The following is a 14,902-nucleotide window of genomic DNA, read 5'->3' on the forward strand; positions in this document are numbered from 1 at the left end:
ATTTGGTATGGAGGAGCTCCATGGAAATGTGGAGCGTGCTGAACAACATCCTAGCCCTGGACAAGAAGCAGGAGGTAATGCAGAGCTTCATCCGGACGTGCGCCAATGCAGATCACATATGTGAGATGAGATTCGAATAAAATATGTAGATCGGAAAGTGCAAAACGACTACTTCCTGGTGATACTTACTGCGCATGCATTTCGATCGGACCGATCTTATCAGCTCACAATATTATTATTGAAACTGCTTTTCTGTGCTGTTCCAGTTCGAACATACAGCGATCTGTAAGGCATTTGACTGCCATTCTTTGTCGTGCCAGCCACGCCCTCAGCATTGTGCTGTGCCCTCGAATTTGTGGTGAATTTTCAATGGATTTTCTTCAATGTGCAGGCGTCCTGCGCGCTACGTCGTGTTTAATACAAATTACTCACCTGCAGCCTATGATTAGGTAAGGCCTTTAGCTTCTATATTACTAGACCTATGAGCTATCAATACTGAGAATATTGTACACCCCTGTAACTAATTATTTACCATAGATGTGTATTTATTTGATCAAGTTTCGATGTTTTGCATAGGAAAAATGTACAAGAATCTCAAATAACTTCGGCAATCTTACATTCTAAACAAAGGAAGGAGAACTTTTATTACATATTTACAATAAAATATATATATAATTTTACATGTGCGTGTGTGTGTGTGTGTGTGTGTGTGTGTGTGTGTGTGTGTGTTGTATTGTACAGCGAAAAGGGAATAAGGAAGCGAGTCCTTGGACCCGCAGCAGCCTCTACTTGAACCTCAGAAAGTTCTCCGCTCCCCCCAATGGACCGTGGCCAAAGTGTAGGGCATCGGGCGTGGAATCGGATCGAGTGCGGGCATCCAGGACAGAGGCCACGCGCTGCTGACCGCTGATGTAACCCAAGGAGCCAGATCCCAGATAGACATTGCCATTGGCCAAGCGCACGAAGCCCAGACCTCCTGATCCCAGAGCGATGGCATCTCCCTGACCGCCCTGTGAACGTGGCTGGATAGAAAGGGACTGCTGCTCGAGGAGCAAGGAATTGGCCCTCGAATCCAACTGAACGCCATTACTGGGGCCAGAAGTTGCCCCCAAATGTGCTCCGAAGCGATCAAAGAAGCTGGAGCTCGATAGGAACGGAGCTGGCGACTCGTCGATGTCGTTGTCGATGATCTCGATGACGGCGTACTGCTTCAGCTGCCTGCCATTGGCTACGTAGGATTCCCCGGGTGAAATCAGAGCCTGCTTGCCGAAGGGAATGCGCAGTGGGGGTCCTCCTGCCGACACTGGTCCCGGGCCGCTGGGCACCACGATGGGCGTGGAGGCAGTGGGGGCCAGAGGCTGGGAGAAACCGTATCCTGGGGGACCATACACGGGCCTCAGAGTGGGTGTCTGGCCGTGGAAGCTGATGGAGGAAATTGGCGCTGCCACAGGCGGCGGCAGGTAGGTGGACACAATGGGTCCCGATGGCTTTGGTGGCAAATAGTGGCTCACAATGTTGGCAGCGGGAGCAGTGGGGCGAATCCTGGGTATCGGAACGCGAGCGGTGGGCAGGGCCGGCAGCGACGGAATCGGTGGCAGCGGGTGGATCGTGGGCAAGGCTCTAAACTGATGGCCGGAGTAGATGGAGGCAGGTGCCGACGGCGCCGAGGGTCTGTCGTAGTGGTAGCCGACATCCGCTCGGATCGACTGCAGCTGCAGGAGGAGGGAGAGTAGCACCAGGCCCAGGGCAGACAGTCGATGGTGTGGCATCTGGAATAGAGGCAAGAAACGAGAAGCGAGGGGTTTGTGTGGTAATTGCTCATGTGACATCATATAACAGCTCAATCAATCCGATAAATGTTTAATGAGAAGCCAAAGTCGTAAACATAATTGATCAAAAATCACTCAACGAAAGCGGTTGTCTCAGCTCTTTCGTTGGTGGGGATAATACTCTACTGATTTGATGGGGTATGGTTGGTAATGATTGGTAAAGGGAATACTATGTCGTTGTTGCTCTAAGATTTATATTTTCGTTCCCAGACTGGTTTCCAAACTCCACCAAAAGAGTATACTTTAGTCCAGCCTATCCCAAAAAAACACTCGTACAACAATGTTTTTTATTTAATTGATTTAATTTGCGGTGCAACAACTGGTTGCCGCTTGTCGGCTTACTGTTGCTTACTGGAGGATCGCTGGAGCTCGCTCCAGTAATTGGCGTGATATTTCATGCATCGATCATTGCCCAAGGCGGTGGTCATAATGGTAGGTAGGTAGGTAGGTAGGTAGGAGTCACAGCCTAATTACCCGATCGAAAAGCAAACATCTCTAGCCACAGGAGGTATATCTACGAGTGCATAGTATCTTTAAACCAATTAAATTATATCGTTCCATTTAATTGGTTATTTATATTCATTCGTCCCATTAACACTTCGCGGCGGCCCTCCTCCGTCAGGCATTATCAATCTTCTTGGGCGCACTCGCATTCGCACTACTAGACAAAAGCCAGACCTAGGCGGGCGGCGGTTTAATGATACTTATCAACTTTTAGAGTCGCCACCCAGCACAAAGCCACAGCAGTAAAAGCGACCGCAGAGCGTGAAAATAAGTCTAGCTTCTGTGGTGGAAGGTATATATACTCTAATATTTGTTTTATTTTTGGGATTTTTTATAAAATTTTGCCTAACTAAAAAGAAGCACAATAAACGAAACATTTATCTGTATCGTTGTTTAGGAATATAGTGGTACGATACAGCGGATTCTAACCGATATAAAAGAGATAAACTCTCTTAAAACTCTGAGAAAAGTGTCATTGAAATGTATAGAGTTGTCTAGGAGTTCCTCCTATTGTAATACCCTCTTGAAGGGTATCCGCAAACTTTGTTACAGACAGCAGATTCAAGCAAGGGGCCATGGCTAAAACGGTGTATGGGATGTAGTTGGTGGCCAAGTGGCGTGTGGTCATTGTTGTGGCTGTTGCCCCTGTGCCTGTGGTTGTAGTTGTTGCTGCTGCTGCTGCGCGTGGGCGTTGCATTGGTGGCACTTGGACTTTTTGTGGTTCGTTGTTTGTTTTTGTTTTTTGTTGGTTCCACTTGCCTTTGTTGTTTACATAAAAGGCGTTTAATTAAGTCATTAACAAGCGGCAGATAATAATAATACATGTACTACAATGCAGGGCGATCGAATTTGCCATGGGCTAAGGATTTGTGGGGGAGGCTAACAAACTGTGGGAAAGTATTAAGATTTTATATTATATATCCAACAGAATAAAGAATGAATGCTCTGATAAATTTATGTTTCCTTTATCGTCCTCTTACTCTGCTCTGTTAAACCCCTTTCATTTTCTTATCCAGTTTGTAGCTTAAGTCTTTTGTTTAGTGTCCCCACAACACATAAATCTATTGGCACGCACAAACTGTTTCGGAGCCCCCTTCCCCACCTCCTGGATCTGGGTCCCCGACACACAAATAGATTTGTAATAAATTATGCGCTATATGCTCCATAATAAATCAATAAACTCTTGCCATACGCAACTTTTTCTGTGAGTCTACGATTTTTTTCTGTTTGTGGATTTTTTGCATACAGGAAAAACGCATTTTTTCAGTGTTGCAGCAGCGTGTGCCAAGCAGGGGTTTTTCCGTTGGGTAAATGGAAAAACACATGCCCCCAAGAAAAGGGGGAGCGAGGCAGAGAGCCAGAGAGGTCTTTGAGGTGACAGTTGGCACAGACAAACATGGAAGGGGCTGACGTTTTCCTTTGGGCTTTTCTTTTAGTAGATCCCCTTCTTGGACTAGTATGACTATGCCACTGTCTTGAAAGGCACTTGGCCAGCGCGGCAGGCAACCGTCAACTGCTGTTGTTGTTGCGTGCTTTTGGCCACTTCGGACTCAATGAATGAATTGCATTGATTGAACGACTCACGCACCTCGCTTTGGGCCCGGTCCGGGGCCTGAATCGGAGGCCTGGTCCAAGTCCACATCCAGTTCTAGCTACGCGCACTATAAATTTTCCTTTGGAAAGGTAGTTGTGAGAGGGGGTGTGGGAGATGCAGGCGGCGCTGGTGAAAACTGTGTCAATGCATTTTGGACAGGCTCAAAGTCTGACTCTCGACTTGAATGATGATTGCATCAGAGACTGCCCCGAAATCGAATTAAATGGAAAGATCGTTTCTTTTTTGGTGGAACGCAAATTAGATTTTTATGGGTTTTTCTTTTTGTTTAATTAAAATCCTTTGTGGATAATGGTTTTCCCACTCACTTTTTTGGAGTAAAAAGCCAAAGGCTAGGGAGTTGCAGGCCATAAAACGCAATCACTTGGCTGAATATTAAGTTACTCCATTCCAATCGAATCGAAACGCAGTGCCAGTATCCAGTAGCCAGCAGCCAGTGCCAGGATGTCACGTCATAGCCTCCTCACTGGGAGGGAGTTGGAGGATAGTCGGGGAGCTGGAGGTTGTGCAATCTGTTCCCAATCTTCAAAGTGCGTTCGCTTTTGGGCCCAGACTCTTAAATTTGTGTGTGTGAGAGTGTGTGTTTTGGATTAGAGCCGCAGTCGTGGGTTAGCCAAGGGGCGTTTTGCGTTTAAACCAGTTTAATAAACTGGTATCATTTGCTATCGCATCACTGCTACTTAAAATCTCCATCGATGATGGGGGAACAGGGCCACGAATGCGGAGCTAACAAAGTAACTAAGCTGCTGAATGCTGAATGCATTACACACTACCTCCCCTCCACACATACATACATTAATCACTCAGCTGCACATCCTCCTCGGACTCGGACTCGTACTCGGACTTGGACTCGTACTAGGAGAATGAGGTTGTCTCCCCACTCCCCCACTGGACGTTTCGTGACAAATGTTGCGTATGCACCTCGTTGACCGACTAAGAAACGCAATGTGAAAGGAATGGTGTTTGGACTTGATTGAAGGTGGAATACTCTTACAAGTTAACGAAGTTAACGAATTCTGATTGATAGCTAACTTGCATGAAATTGATTGGGGTAGGGGGGACTTCCAGAGGTTGAAACTGGCAATTACACTTTGTATTTGATTAAAGAATATAAATTTCTTGAAAAATATCATTCATCTATCAAGGGAATGTATCATATATCAAGGGAAAGCCCATCAAACACAACAAATAGTACAACAAAATGTACCTTAAAAATAAGAATAAGAATTCATTTTGCTAAATTAGCATCTTAAAAATTTTGAATTAGCGTTCTGTCAATTAAACTTAAAATATGAACCTCTAGAAATTGAATCAGAGTCATTTAGCATGCACCTACAATCAAATATTATATCAAGAGGGCAATGCTCGCAAAAAACCAAAATTTTCCAAATTATTCGAAAGGTGATTTAAACTATGAATAATAATGTTGGTCAAGCAGAAATATGGTTAAATCAAAGTGTTAGTCTAATATGAAATTTCCGTAACTATAGTACAAATATTACAGGCCGGAAAGTCTGCCTAAAAAAGAGATCTCTAATGCTAGTTGCAAAACCGATGCACTAAACATTAATCAATTCGTAAATGTCATCGCAATCATATGTATGTACATTAATCACTGTTTAAGTGAAGAATATGTGCCCAATAAAAATAAGATACCCCTAGCAGACAGAAGGTCATTTATTATATCTTATACATCAAATAAAAGTAGATTTGATAGCATAAAGAACCATTGTTTTCAAAGAAAAAATAACTCTTTATAGACATACATAATAAAGAAAATCATTTCCCCTTTCTATCCAACCATTATCCCACTCAAGTCATCGTACCCTCTATACTCGCATGTTTCTAGAGAATTCGAAAAAAAAGTTATCAAATCGAACGACAAGTTTTTAATTACCAGGCAAAAGGCCCGCGCAGCAGCCAGCAAGCACTTTCAAATGCGTAAACTAGTTGGCAGCCAAAGAGTCAGACCATTGCAGATTTCAATTAAAAATCTTGAAAACTCCAGACAGCAGACTCAAATCGAAGTCGCAGTCGCAGTCCCAGAGTCCAAGTCCGAGTTAGAGTCCGAGGCAGAGCCAGAGCCAGAGCCAGATTAGGGTGTGTCGCTGGGTATCTCCCTCTGATGAGGCGGCGGTTAGTGGCGGTTAGTGGCTTGGACATTCAAGCCTTAGGGGAGCTGCGGGATCTGTGGCTAACAAAATTTGCGTAAGTTGCCGCACCGCACCACGCCGCCTCGATCTGCGGCGGCCTTTCCAAATGGCTTCCAATCTGGCCACGCAATCTGGAGTGGAGTCTGTCTCGAGATCGAGTCCAGGCCTCCTGTACACAGCAGCAAAATTGATTGACTCGAGGCGTTTCGCGACGCATTTTCCTTTGCTCTTTTCAGCTTTTTTCACGCCAAATGTGGAACGCACTTAAAATGCCGCTAATTGATGTCGTTCGCAAGCCGCCTCGCCACACCACGCCACGCCGTTGCAGGTTGCTCTATCTACCGCGTTGCAACATCTATTCAAGATCTGCTTTTGCTGAGATCTGATTTGTGTGTGTGTGTGTGGAGGTATTGGTCTCTATCTTGTTCTGTCAAATGATAATTTGCTTAATCACCTGCTGTGTTCGGCTTAAATTTTATTTGGCAATTAAGGCGGGTGTTCGAGTCTTCGAGTGGGCTTAATTATTAAGACAAAATATTTTCGGCAACTGCAAAAGTGTCAAATGCGACAGGTGGCTGAATCCAGCAAATACATATAGCATTTAATTGAGTTTTTTATGGGAACGAGTATGATGATTAAGAAAGAGAAATAGGACACTCGAATAGGCAATAGGAAATAATCTTCACATAACAAAATACATTAAAGTTTACACCGGTTTCGATGCCTGTACGATTTATATGTTATTCAAGGCTTAAATATATGGATCTGTTAAAAGATCGAAGCATTTTTTGAGCTTATTTGAAAATAAATCCATGAAGCCCATAAAAAAGGCTGTCGATTAGGGTAATCTTATAAATAAATTAGTTAGTTAGGAAAAATATTTATATATTCAATTAAATTGGCTAACGATTACAATCGGAGTACAAATTGAATAATTAACGATAATTCGATTTCGCATTTCCAGACCTTTTTCACTTAACTTTAGAAATTGGAACATTTCTTTTATATTTTAAGTAAAATTTTGGCACTCTATTTTTTTTTTAACTGATACATTTTCTACTATTTAATTTTTCCTCTCCAAATTTTTTAAAGTATTCATAAGAACTTTTTATGTTTCCCTTTAATTTTTCTTCCTGAATCTTAATATTTCTAACACATTTTTGACCTGGCAAAATCATATTTTAGTTTAGACTATTTTAAATGTTTCTAGCTTCACTCGATTTATTTTGAAACGACATTTAAGTTTGGTTATAGGACACCAAACAGGCCTTTTCCAAGTCGTCTCAACGAGAAGCGAGATCCCAGGTCAAGGCAAACTCCATTACGCAGTCGAACAGTTTTCCAGCATTTTTCCGTTGGATAGAAAAAATGTTAATCAAAGCCAACGACCACGCCCACATGTGCGTTAACTTAAGCTAAATTGAAAGCAAAACGCAATTTGTAGTTGAAAGAGCTGAAAGATTGGAGGCTTGGAGGAGACATGGAAGAGAACCACTGTGGGCCAATATACTCGTAATTTGCATTAAATGACAGCAGCAGCCGACTTGACCTGGATACCGAAAGAAGTCCAAGCAAAAATACATACATACGAAAACAAGAAGAAACATGTGTATGCCATAAAAATGTATTCATACATCAGACAGGCGCTAAAAAGCCACTAACCGAATCGGCCATGCAAATGCAACAGCAGCAGAAAATCAAACAACAATTAAGATTCGCAGATTCGTAGATATCCGTACAACATTCATCTAAACAGTGAGTGAAAAAACTGAAACTATCTATGAGTTGGCTGGAGATTTTGCGCTGAAAGGCAGATCCAACAAGATTCAACTTGTTTTTAAATCAAGTTCGTTGCCCAAGTCATTCGTTTTTCTGTGCTGGAAGCAGAGCATGAACATCGCTTGGCATTTGATAAATGCAATTAAAACGGAATTAAACAGAGGAAAAACAAAATTAGAAAGAAAAGAACTTTGAATTTGTTGGTCGATGTTGAGACTTGGTGATACCTAATACTTAGATATACTGGTACTATAAAAGGTAGAAAACGGTCTGTGTTGGAGTTTAAGGGAGCGAAATTATCCAACGACCTCTTTTATAATAAATGGAAAAGTGGATGGCATTTCTTTGTCCATATATTGGCTGTATATTTTCGCCATTATGGCTAATAGCTGAATGATCTGAGAGCTTCCTGCTGAGAAAGGAATACACATATTTTATAGAATTATATATGCTTCCATCCAAACAGAACATACCCTCGCATTCGATGTTTAATAGGCACAAAAAAACCAACCCAAAATCTATCAGAAATGTCAGCGCTAACCGTTTGTCGTTTGATGATTTATTCTTGTCAGTTTTCGGCTAATTGTCAAGTTCCTACAAAAAGTGTCAACTCTAACAAATACACACACAGACACCCCCGTATGAGAGAGCGAGAGAGGGGGGCCATGACGACCTCCAAAGGAAGGTGCTGCCCCGACAAGCACATTCTAACGCCCGTTGACATATCACGAACTTTGCCTGAGAAATGCAAATTTCAATTTCGGTTGCCGATCAACTTGCATAGCCACTCGAGCAGTGCTCGAATTGAGTAATCGAACCGAGGAAAGAGATTCAGATTCGAATGAAATCGAAAGGGGCATGCGTGACTGTGCCCCAGTGCCACACTGGCATAGTGCCCAACTGCCTGACCGACTTGAACTCGCCCACAATCCATAATTTTGTTGGAAATTTCAACCAACAATGGGAGTCCCGGCCTCACGGCGAAAGTGGAAGAATAACAAAAGATTGAATCGGATCGAGGTCTCCTTAGAAATTGTTGGAATTTTGCACAATTTATGGTAGTTTTTCGGGGTCTAATTGAAAGGCCACTTTTTGTTGGGAAATTTGTAGATCTTAAACGAAAATATTACCAAATTTCTACAGAAATCGCTGCTGTAGAGGACATAAGCTTTTGACATGCATTTCAATACAAAATATATTCTAAGAATCTTTTTTATACCTCTTCAACGCATCCTTCAATCTTACACAATCTTGGAAGACCCCCCTAAGACCTCATTATAATTACAAGCCATTGATGAGTTATTAAGAAATGTTTCCATTAAGATCTTTAATGAAAATATAACACAAATTTTCATTAAATGCAAAATCATTTTGGGAAAACATTCAATCAAATTCCCAATTACCCAGAGGTCAATGGATGAACAGCCTTTCAACAGCCTGAAGATTTTCACAGTCTCCGAGCTGCAGTCCCCCCTGGGGCTTAACAAACGATGGGAGGGGAAGGCAGAAGTCTGCCTTTCGTCTTCAGTTTTTTCCTTTCGGTGGTCTTCAATGCAATTTGATTTTATTCGATTGTTGGCTAATTTTGAATGCTGGCAAGTTGTAAATACTTTCAATTAATTCGTTGTGATGCCCTTGTTATTGTTTATTTGGGTTTTAGATTCCGATTTCGATATTCAATTCACCAACAGGGGGATTTCACAACCCCACCGAACGGTCGTACTGTCTGTCTGTGGCTGTGGCTGCTGTTGTAATTGAACTTTTGAACTGAAATGTTTGCTTTGGTTAATTTGTAAATTGAACATTTAGCCAGCGAAGATTCGGCTCAAGCCATTTGCTTACACAACCTCAGAGGTGGGTCTTGTCTTGGGTTTGGTACGCCCTACCGAATCTTTTCTCTTAATGAACTTTAAGCCTAGATCTTGCGGCCACTCCATAGCCACATCCAATGCTACAGCTACACTCGGGAGTAATTAATGGAACCTCTGGGCAGGGGAAACTCAATTAGTACTTGTCTGTCCCAGGGCCTGTCTCGTGTCTCCGTTTCTGGGGTGTCTTGTAATGTTGTGTCTGGCAAAATGTCAACGGATTTGTACGCATTTCTGGGTGCAGCCCCAGACTTTGGCTTTGGCTTGTGCCTCACCCTGGTTCTGGCCACTGCCTCCGATACCCGGGGCACCACTTCACTTTAATTTCATTTGTGCCACATACCAATTGCTCACCTGCTTCGTTTAGCCCGAGGGTAGTGTCAGGGTTCTGACTTAATTATGACAGAATTTACAAGGGTTTTTGTATTGAATTCGCACAGAATTCGCAGTCGGCGAATGTCAGTTTGATTCGCTTCATTATATAGCCAAAGTCAAATGGCTTTGTATCGCTAAAAGTGTTAATTAAAACGACCCAAAGATGTGCAAAAAGTAGAAACTATAAAAAAATGTAGTGTTCAATTAAGATGAGACGAAGTTTGAACACTCTTTAAAGTTATATAATAAATAATACACTAGGTTTTATAGAGCTCTATTTATTTTATTCTATAAAATGACTACTAGAACTTAAAGTATTTAATCTAAATATAATGGAATCTCCTTTGGTTTATCCAAACAGCTAGGAGAATTATACGAATACAAAGAACACCAAAATATCTTTTTATTTCTATTTTATTGCGTTCTAACTATTCCTTGACTCTATTTGTTATTGACATATCAGAGCTTAGCATTCATCTTTAAGAGTAATAGAGTGGGGAAAAATTAAACAAAGATTCTCTACTGTATGCCATTCTATTCCTCAATAGTGGATTCTATCATTCCGTCTATTATATTCTTTGTATAATATTCTATTCATCTAATTATAATCGATACCACCTGCAATAAATATGCATACCTTTTAGAAAGGATAAACTGGTTTTTATATATTATATTCCACTTCTTATAGGTTCTTGAATTTCAAATAGTCTCCAAAGTTAGAGTACACATTAGGAGGAATAGGAAATGAAGATGGTTCCTCGTATTCGCCACACGAAAACCATTACCAATTAGACCATATAGAGAAGGCTCGTACCAATCGAAAATCCCCGAAAATGAGCCTTGATCAGTGATCAATTTTCACCTGATAACATCACGCACTCGACCCTGGCCTTGGCAATCCTCAATTCAGAATTTCCATTTCCTTTGCTTGTTCAGAGCTTTTGTTTTCAATTAAAAATCGTGGGAATGAAATTTGCATATGCAAATCCATTTGATGATGGAATACGGTTAAAGATTTTGCGAATTTTTTTCATTGTGGGTTGTGCTTTGGTTTGGATTCGTTATTTTTTTTTTTTGCCAATGACATTGGACTCGGCGGGTGTGTGTAACAATTTGCCAAGCTTGTCACTCGCCAGGCGGAAGCTTTTGATAGGCGGTGATGGGATGGTTTATGGCTAAAAAGTGAGCGAAAAGATTGGCCAAAGATGATGGTATAAACACCAATTTTATCGTCTTGCCATCATAAAACGAAAGACTTGGAGTTGGGCAACAGACATGCTAAACACTTTGCTGTACCCACATTTGTTTGAACAAAACTGTTGCCGAATTGTATTTAAATTTATTCTGTTGGGCCTTTTCTTTTGTGGTTTGTTGTTGTTGTTGTTTTTTTTTTTGTGTGTCTTGTGTGGAGCTGGACCCACCAAGTAGTCAGAGCGTCAGCTGTAATGCCAATGGCTTTATTTCGGATTTGAATTCGATTTCGATTTGCAGCATGACATTTTCCATTTCAATTGCAAGATTGAACTTTTATCGATGGATGTCTCCTGGGGCTACGGGTCCGGGCTCGGGCCGCTGCTCACTCAATTAAAATTAATATGCAAATTAGTTTGTCTGCCACCGTCTGACGTCTGTCAGACTGATTAAAGTGCAGTTTCCAATTTCCCATTCAATTCAAATCGAATGAGAGCAATCCATAATAATACCTGCAACAGACATTTGTAATTGTCAAACGAGCAACGATGTATCGATCGATTTGCCCCGTTGTTGGAGGTTTCAGAATTCTCCTTGGATTCTGCTTATTATTGCACACAATTTATGATCTGATATTTAGCATATTTCCGCAAAAGACAAAAAACTTGGCAAACTGGTACACAATGTTCATAAATATCCATTGATTCAACGGTAGAGAATATCTTAAAAAAAATAATACCATTTGCGTATTATGCAATTCTTGACATTTGACTTATAGAAATTTCTATCAGAACAAAAACATAATTATTGCCGCTCGCTTTCGTTTTTTTCCTTCCAATTCAATAATCTGTGGTATTTATTTCACATTTTTGTGAGGTTCCTTTCGAAAGAACTTTGATTTGGGAGATTCATTTAATGTATGCCACAAACTGGCTTTGACACTCACTCATACCGCAGTACCGCCTCTTACCTTCACTTTTATTTTGGGAATTAAAATTTTTGTGATGTATCCAAGTGAAATCTGGTATTCCAAATATTTAGTATACGCTACAGCTGTAAATACAGATATATATGTATATATTTTTTTATCTGTTGAACAGCCAAGGAAACACAACACGCACCATATAAAGGATATAGGTATGCATATATAGATGATCCTTTCTCTATTAGCACTTCCACTTTCGCGCGTTGATCGTAGGGTATCCTCTTTTTAGGGGGACGCGTTCGCGACGCTTGCGGTCTGAAGCGGTTTGCTCCACTGAACCACTTTTTATGCAACGCCAAGTAGAAGTAGCCACCGACTTCGACGAATGCACGAAGGCACAGCCGAAGCCAAAGCCGAAGCCCAAAGTCGATTACAGGCTGCGCTTCGCCTCGGCTTTTGGTTCAAGTCTCCGCTGAAGCCTGACTTTGATTCGATGCTGATGCTGATGGGGTGCAAATCGACTGCAAAAAAGAATTTAAAATAGTATGCAAATACCCCATGAGATTATTATCTCGAAGCACTTGCCCATGGCCTTTGTTTCTGGCTAATTAAATTTCGGCCAGCAATCAATTAAAGTCTTGGCAGTCGTTCCGATCCGTTCCCCTGTGGCCGGCCACTCCCCGTCCCCGGCCTCCTAATAATCACGGTTATTATTTATGGGCATTTGGATAAATCATGATTAAATTGCACTATAAATCTGTTGGCCACTAAACTAAATCGAAACCTGAAAATTGTTGAATATTGCCAGTGGCACTTTGGAATTGGTCCAACATTTCATACGCGATCCATACAAATCGTAAATTCAATTTGTGTCTTTGCCTTTCTTGTTTATATCTTTATTTGGACAATGGGTTCGGCGGTACGTACATATGTATATTCGATGCGAGGGTCTATCATGTCATAAACTATATTAAGTGTCAGCCGCGTGCATGTACTGTTTCATAATCATCAGGCTCACTCAGTCTCCTCCTCAGCCTCCGCCTTTGGAGCCTCCAGAGTGGCTTGTCTGTCGGTGGGGCATGCCCATGCGGACACTGTTTTGTGCTGTTGTTATTTCCACCTCTAAACCGTCAAATGCCTTCGACAACGTACCCCCAAAAGTGAGTGTGAATTATTGCACTTTGTCTTGACACGACTTTTTCGACTTCTGCTCCTGTCTCTCCTGGCCCTCTCTGTCCGAAGACATTCCACTCCACTCCTCACTCCTCTCTGGTCTCCAGTCTCAAGTACTCCCCATATCTGTTCCACGTCTCGCCAAATGTTATCTAAATGTCTTACATTTCCCTATTACATAAATTATAGCCTCTTGTGTTTCTTTTTTAATTTTGCATGCCTAAGCCAGAAAAAATATTACGATATGTAGGTTGGTCTGTCTCATTGGCTAAAGATCAAAGTTATTATTGACTGGGCATTGAGGATGGTCGATTGTTTGGGAATAAAGCAAGGTAGGGCATGGGCTAGGGGTCTGATCAATATGTGATGGCGTTTTGCACAGAAAATAACTGAACAAACTTGATTAAAAGTTTATATATTATTCTAAAGTGATTTAAGATTACATTTTCAATGAAAACCTGTACTTCTGGTATTTTACCGTCCGTAATCCCATTTTTCCCACAGAAATTCACATATACGAATTTTGCATGATCTTTTTTCAATCTTAATTTTCAATTCCTTTGAAGTCCTTGAATTTCAGCCGGTTTGCGCAATCGGCATATTCCTGGGCCTCTTAGTCCCATATTTCGCACCATATACTAGCAGTTGTGAACCATGATGAAAAACTGATATTCGAATATTTAATATCTCGCAAAAATAACCAATAGAGTATCTGGAAATCTTAAAAGCCACTTTCCTGTACCCTCAAGACTGTCTTTCTCTTCTTTCTCAGTGGGCCTTTCCTCTGTGTTGACAACTATTTGTGGGATTTGTGCATTCGTGGGATAATAGCATTGTATTTGTATAATATATAAATTATAGCAACCTGTTGCCAGTTGTTGCCAAAGTAGTTTCTGTTGTCGTGGCCATTTCTGAACTTGAACTCAACTTTCAAATTGAACAAGTCTCGCGATTCGCGGGCTCACTGTGCTATATTTAATCTGTGGTGGCTTCTTTGTATTTTTTTCTTTACTTTCAAATCAGAGACACATTGATTTCCTGTTCGATTTGCATTTCAGCAAAATCTTTGGCGGCTTCTTCGGCTGCTTTTGATTCGCACCTATTAGCACCCTGGAGTTTCCAGACACGGCCACCCTGAGTAATGTGTTTTGTCACTTCTGTCTGACTGGCTCTGGCTCTCTGACAACTCAATTGACGAGTGACGACGGCGTCGGCGGCCTGTCAAAGGTGCCTAATGCGCCTCAGACACGCAATCTCCCAGACTCCAAGTCAGAATCCGGTGCCTCCGCAAAGTCATCGAACAATTCCCACACAGAGCATTCGAGAACCAAAGCAAACAGCTACAGTACACCAATATAATACCATAGATCTAAAGACGGAGGCGCACGTTTACAGCAAATAAAATTAGCTGCTTGTCTTGGTAATTGCGCTGAGGCCGCCGTCGAGCCGAATGGAGGAGTTTGCAGGCGAAGTTTGGGCCAAGACATGGAGTT

General features: G+C 41.6%; 1 protein-coding gene across 2 annotated transcripts; it reads right to left on the reverse strand.

The window, feature by feature from the left end:
* Nucleotides 1-521: 521 nt before the first annotated feature.
* On the reverse strand, nucleotides 522-12,561 carry LOC108164213 (extensin). 2 transcript variants are annotated; one of them, XM_017299846.2, is made up of 3 exons: nucleotides 12,433-12,561; nucleotides 12,282-12,364; nucleotides 522-1,769 (listed from the first exon to the last, which is right to left on the reverse strand). In XM_017299846.2, exon 3 carries the CDS (start codon nucleotides 1,767-1,769, stop codon nucleotides 786-788), a length of 984 nt encoding a protein of 327 aa, XP_017155335.1. In that variant the 5' UTR covers nucleotides 12,282-12,364; nucleotides 12,433-12,561; the 3' UTR covers nucleotides 522-785. The 2 variants fall into 2 exon arrangements, with proteins under 2 accessions (XP_017155335.1, XP_017155334.1); XM_017299845.2 differs by lacking the exon at nucleotides 12,282-12,364.
* Between the last annotated feature and the right edge of the window lie 2,341 nt (nucleotides 12,562-14,902).

The sequence above is a fragment of the Drosophila miranda genome, chromosome 4, assembly GCF_003369915.1.
Source record: "Drosophila miranda strain MSH22 chromosome 4, D.miranda_PacBio2.1, whole genome shotgun sequence".
NCBI classification, from domain to species: Eukaryota; Metazoa; Arthropoda; class Insecta; order Diptera; family Drosophilidae; genus Drosophila; species Drosophila miranda.

Excerpts from the sequence above, each read along its gene's own strand:
- LOC108164213 (XM_017299845.2), bottom strand. The coding sequence starts at position 12,456 with ATGCATACCTATATCCTTTATATG. Across the intron at positions 1,770-12,432 it reads ATACCTATATCCTTTATATG|ATGCCACACCATCGACTGTC; the intron begins GTGCGTGTTGTG and ends CCTCTATTCCAG.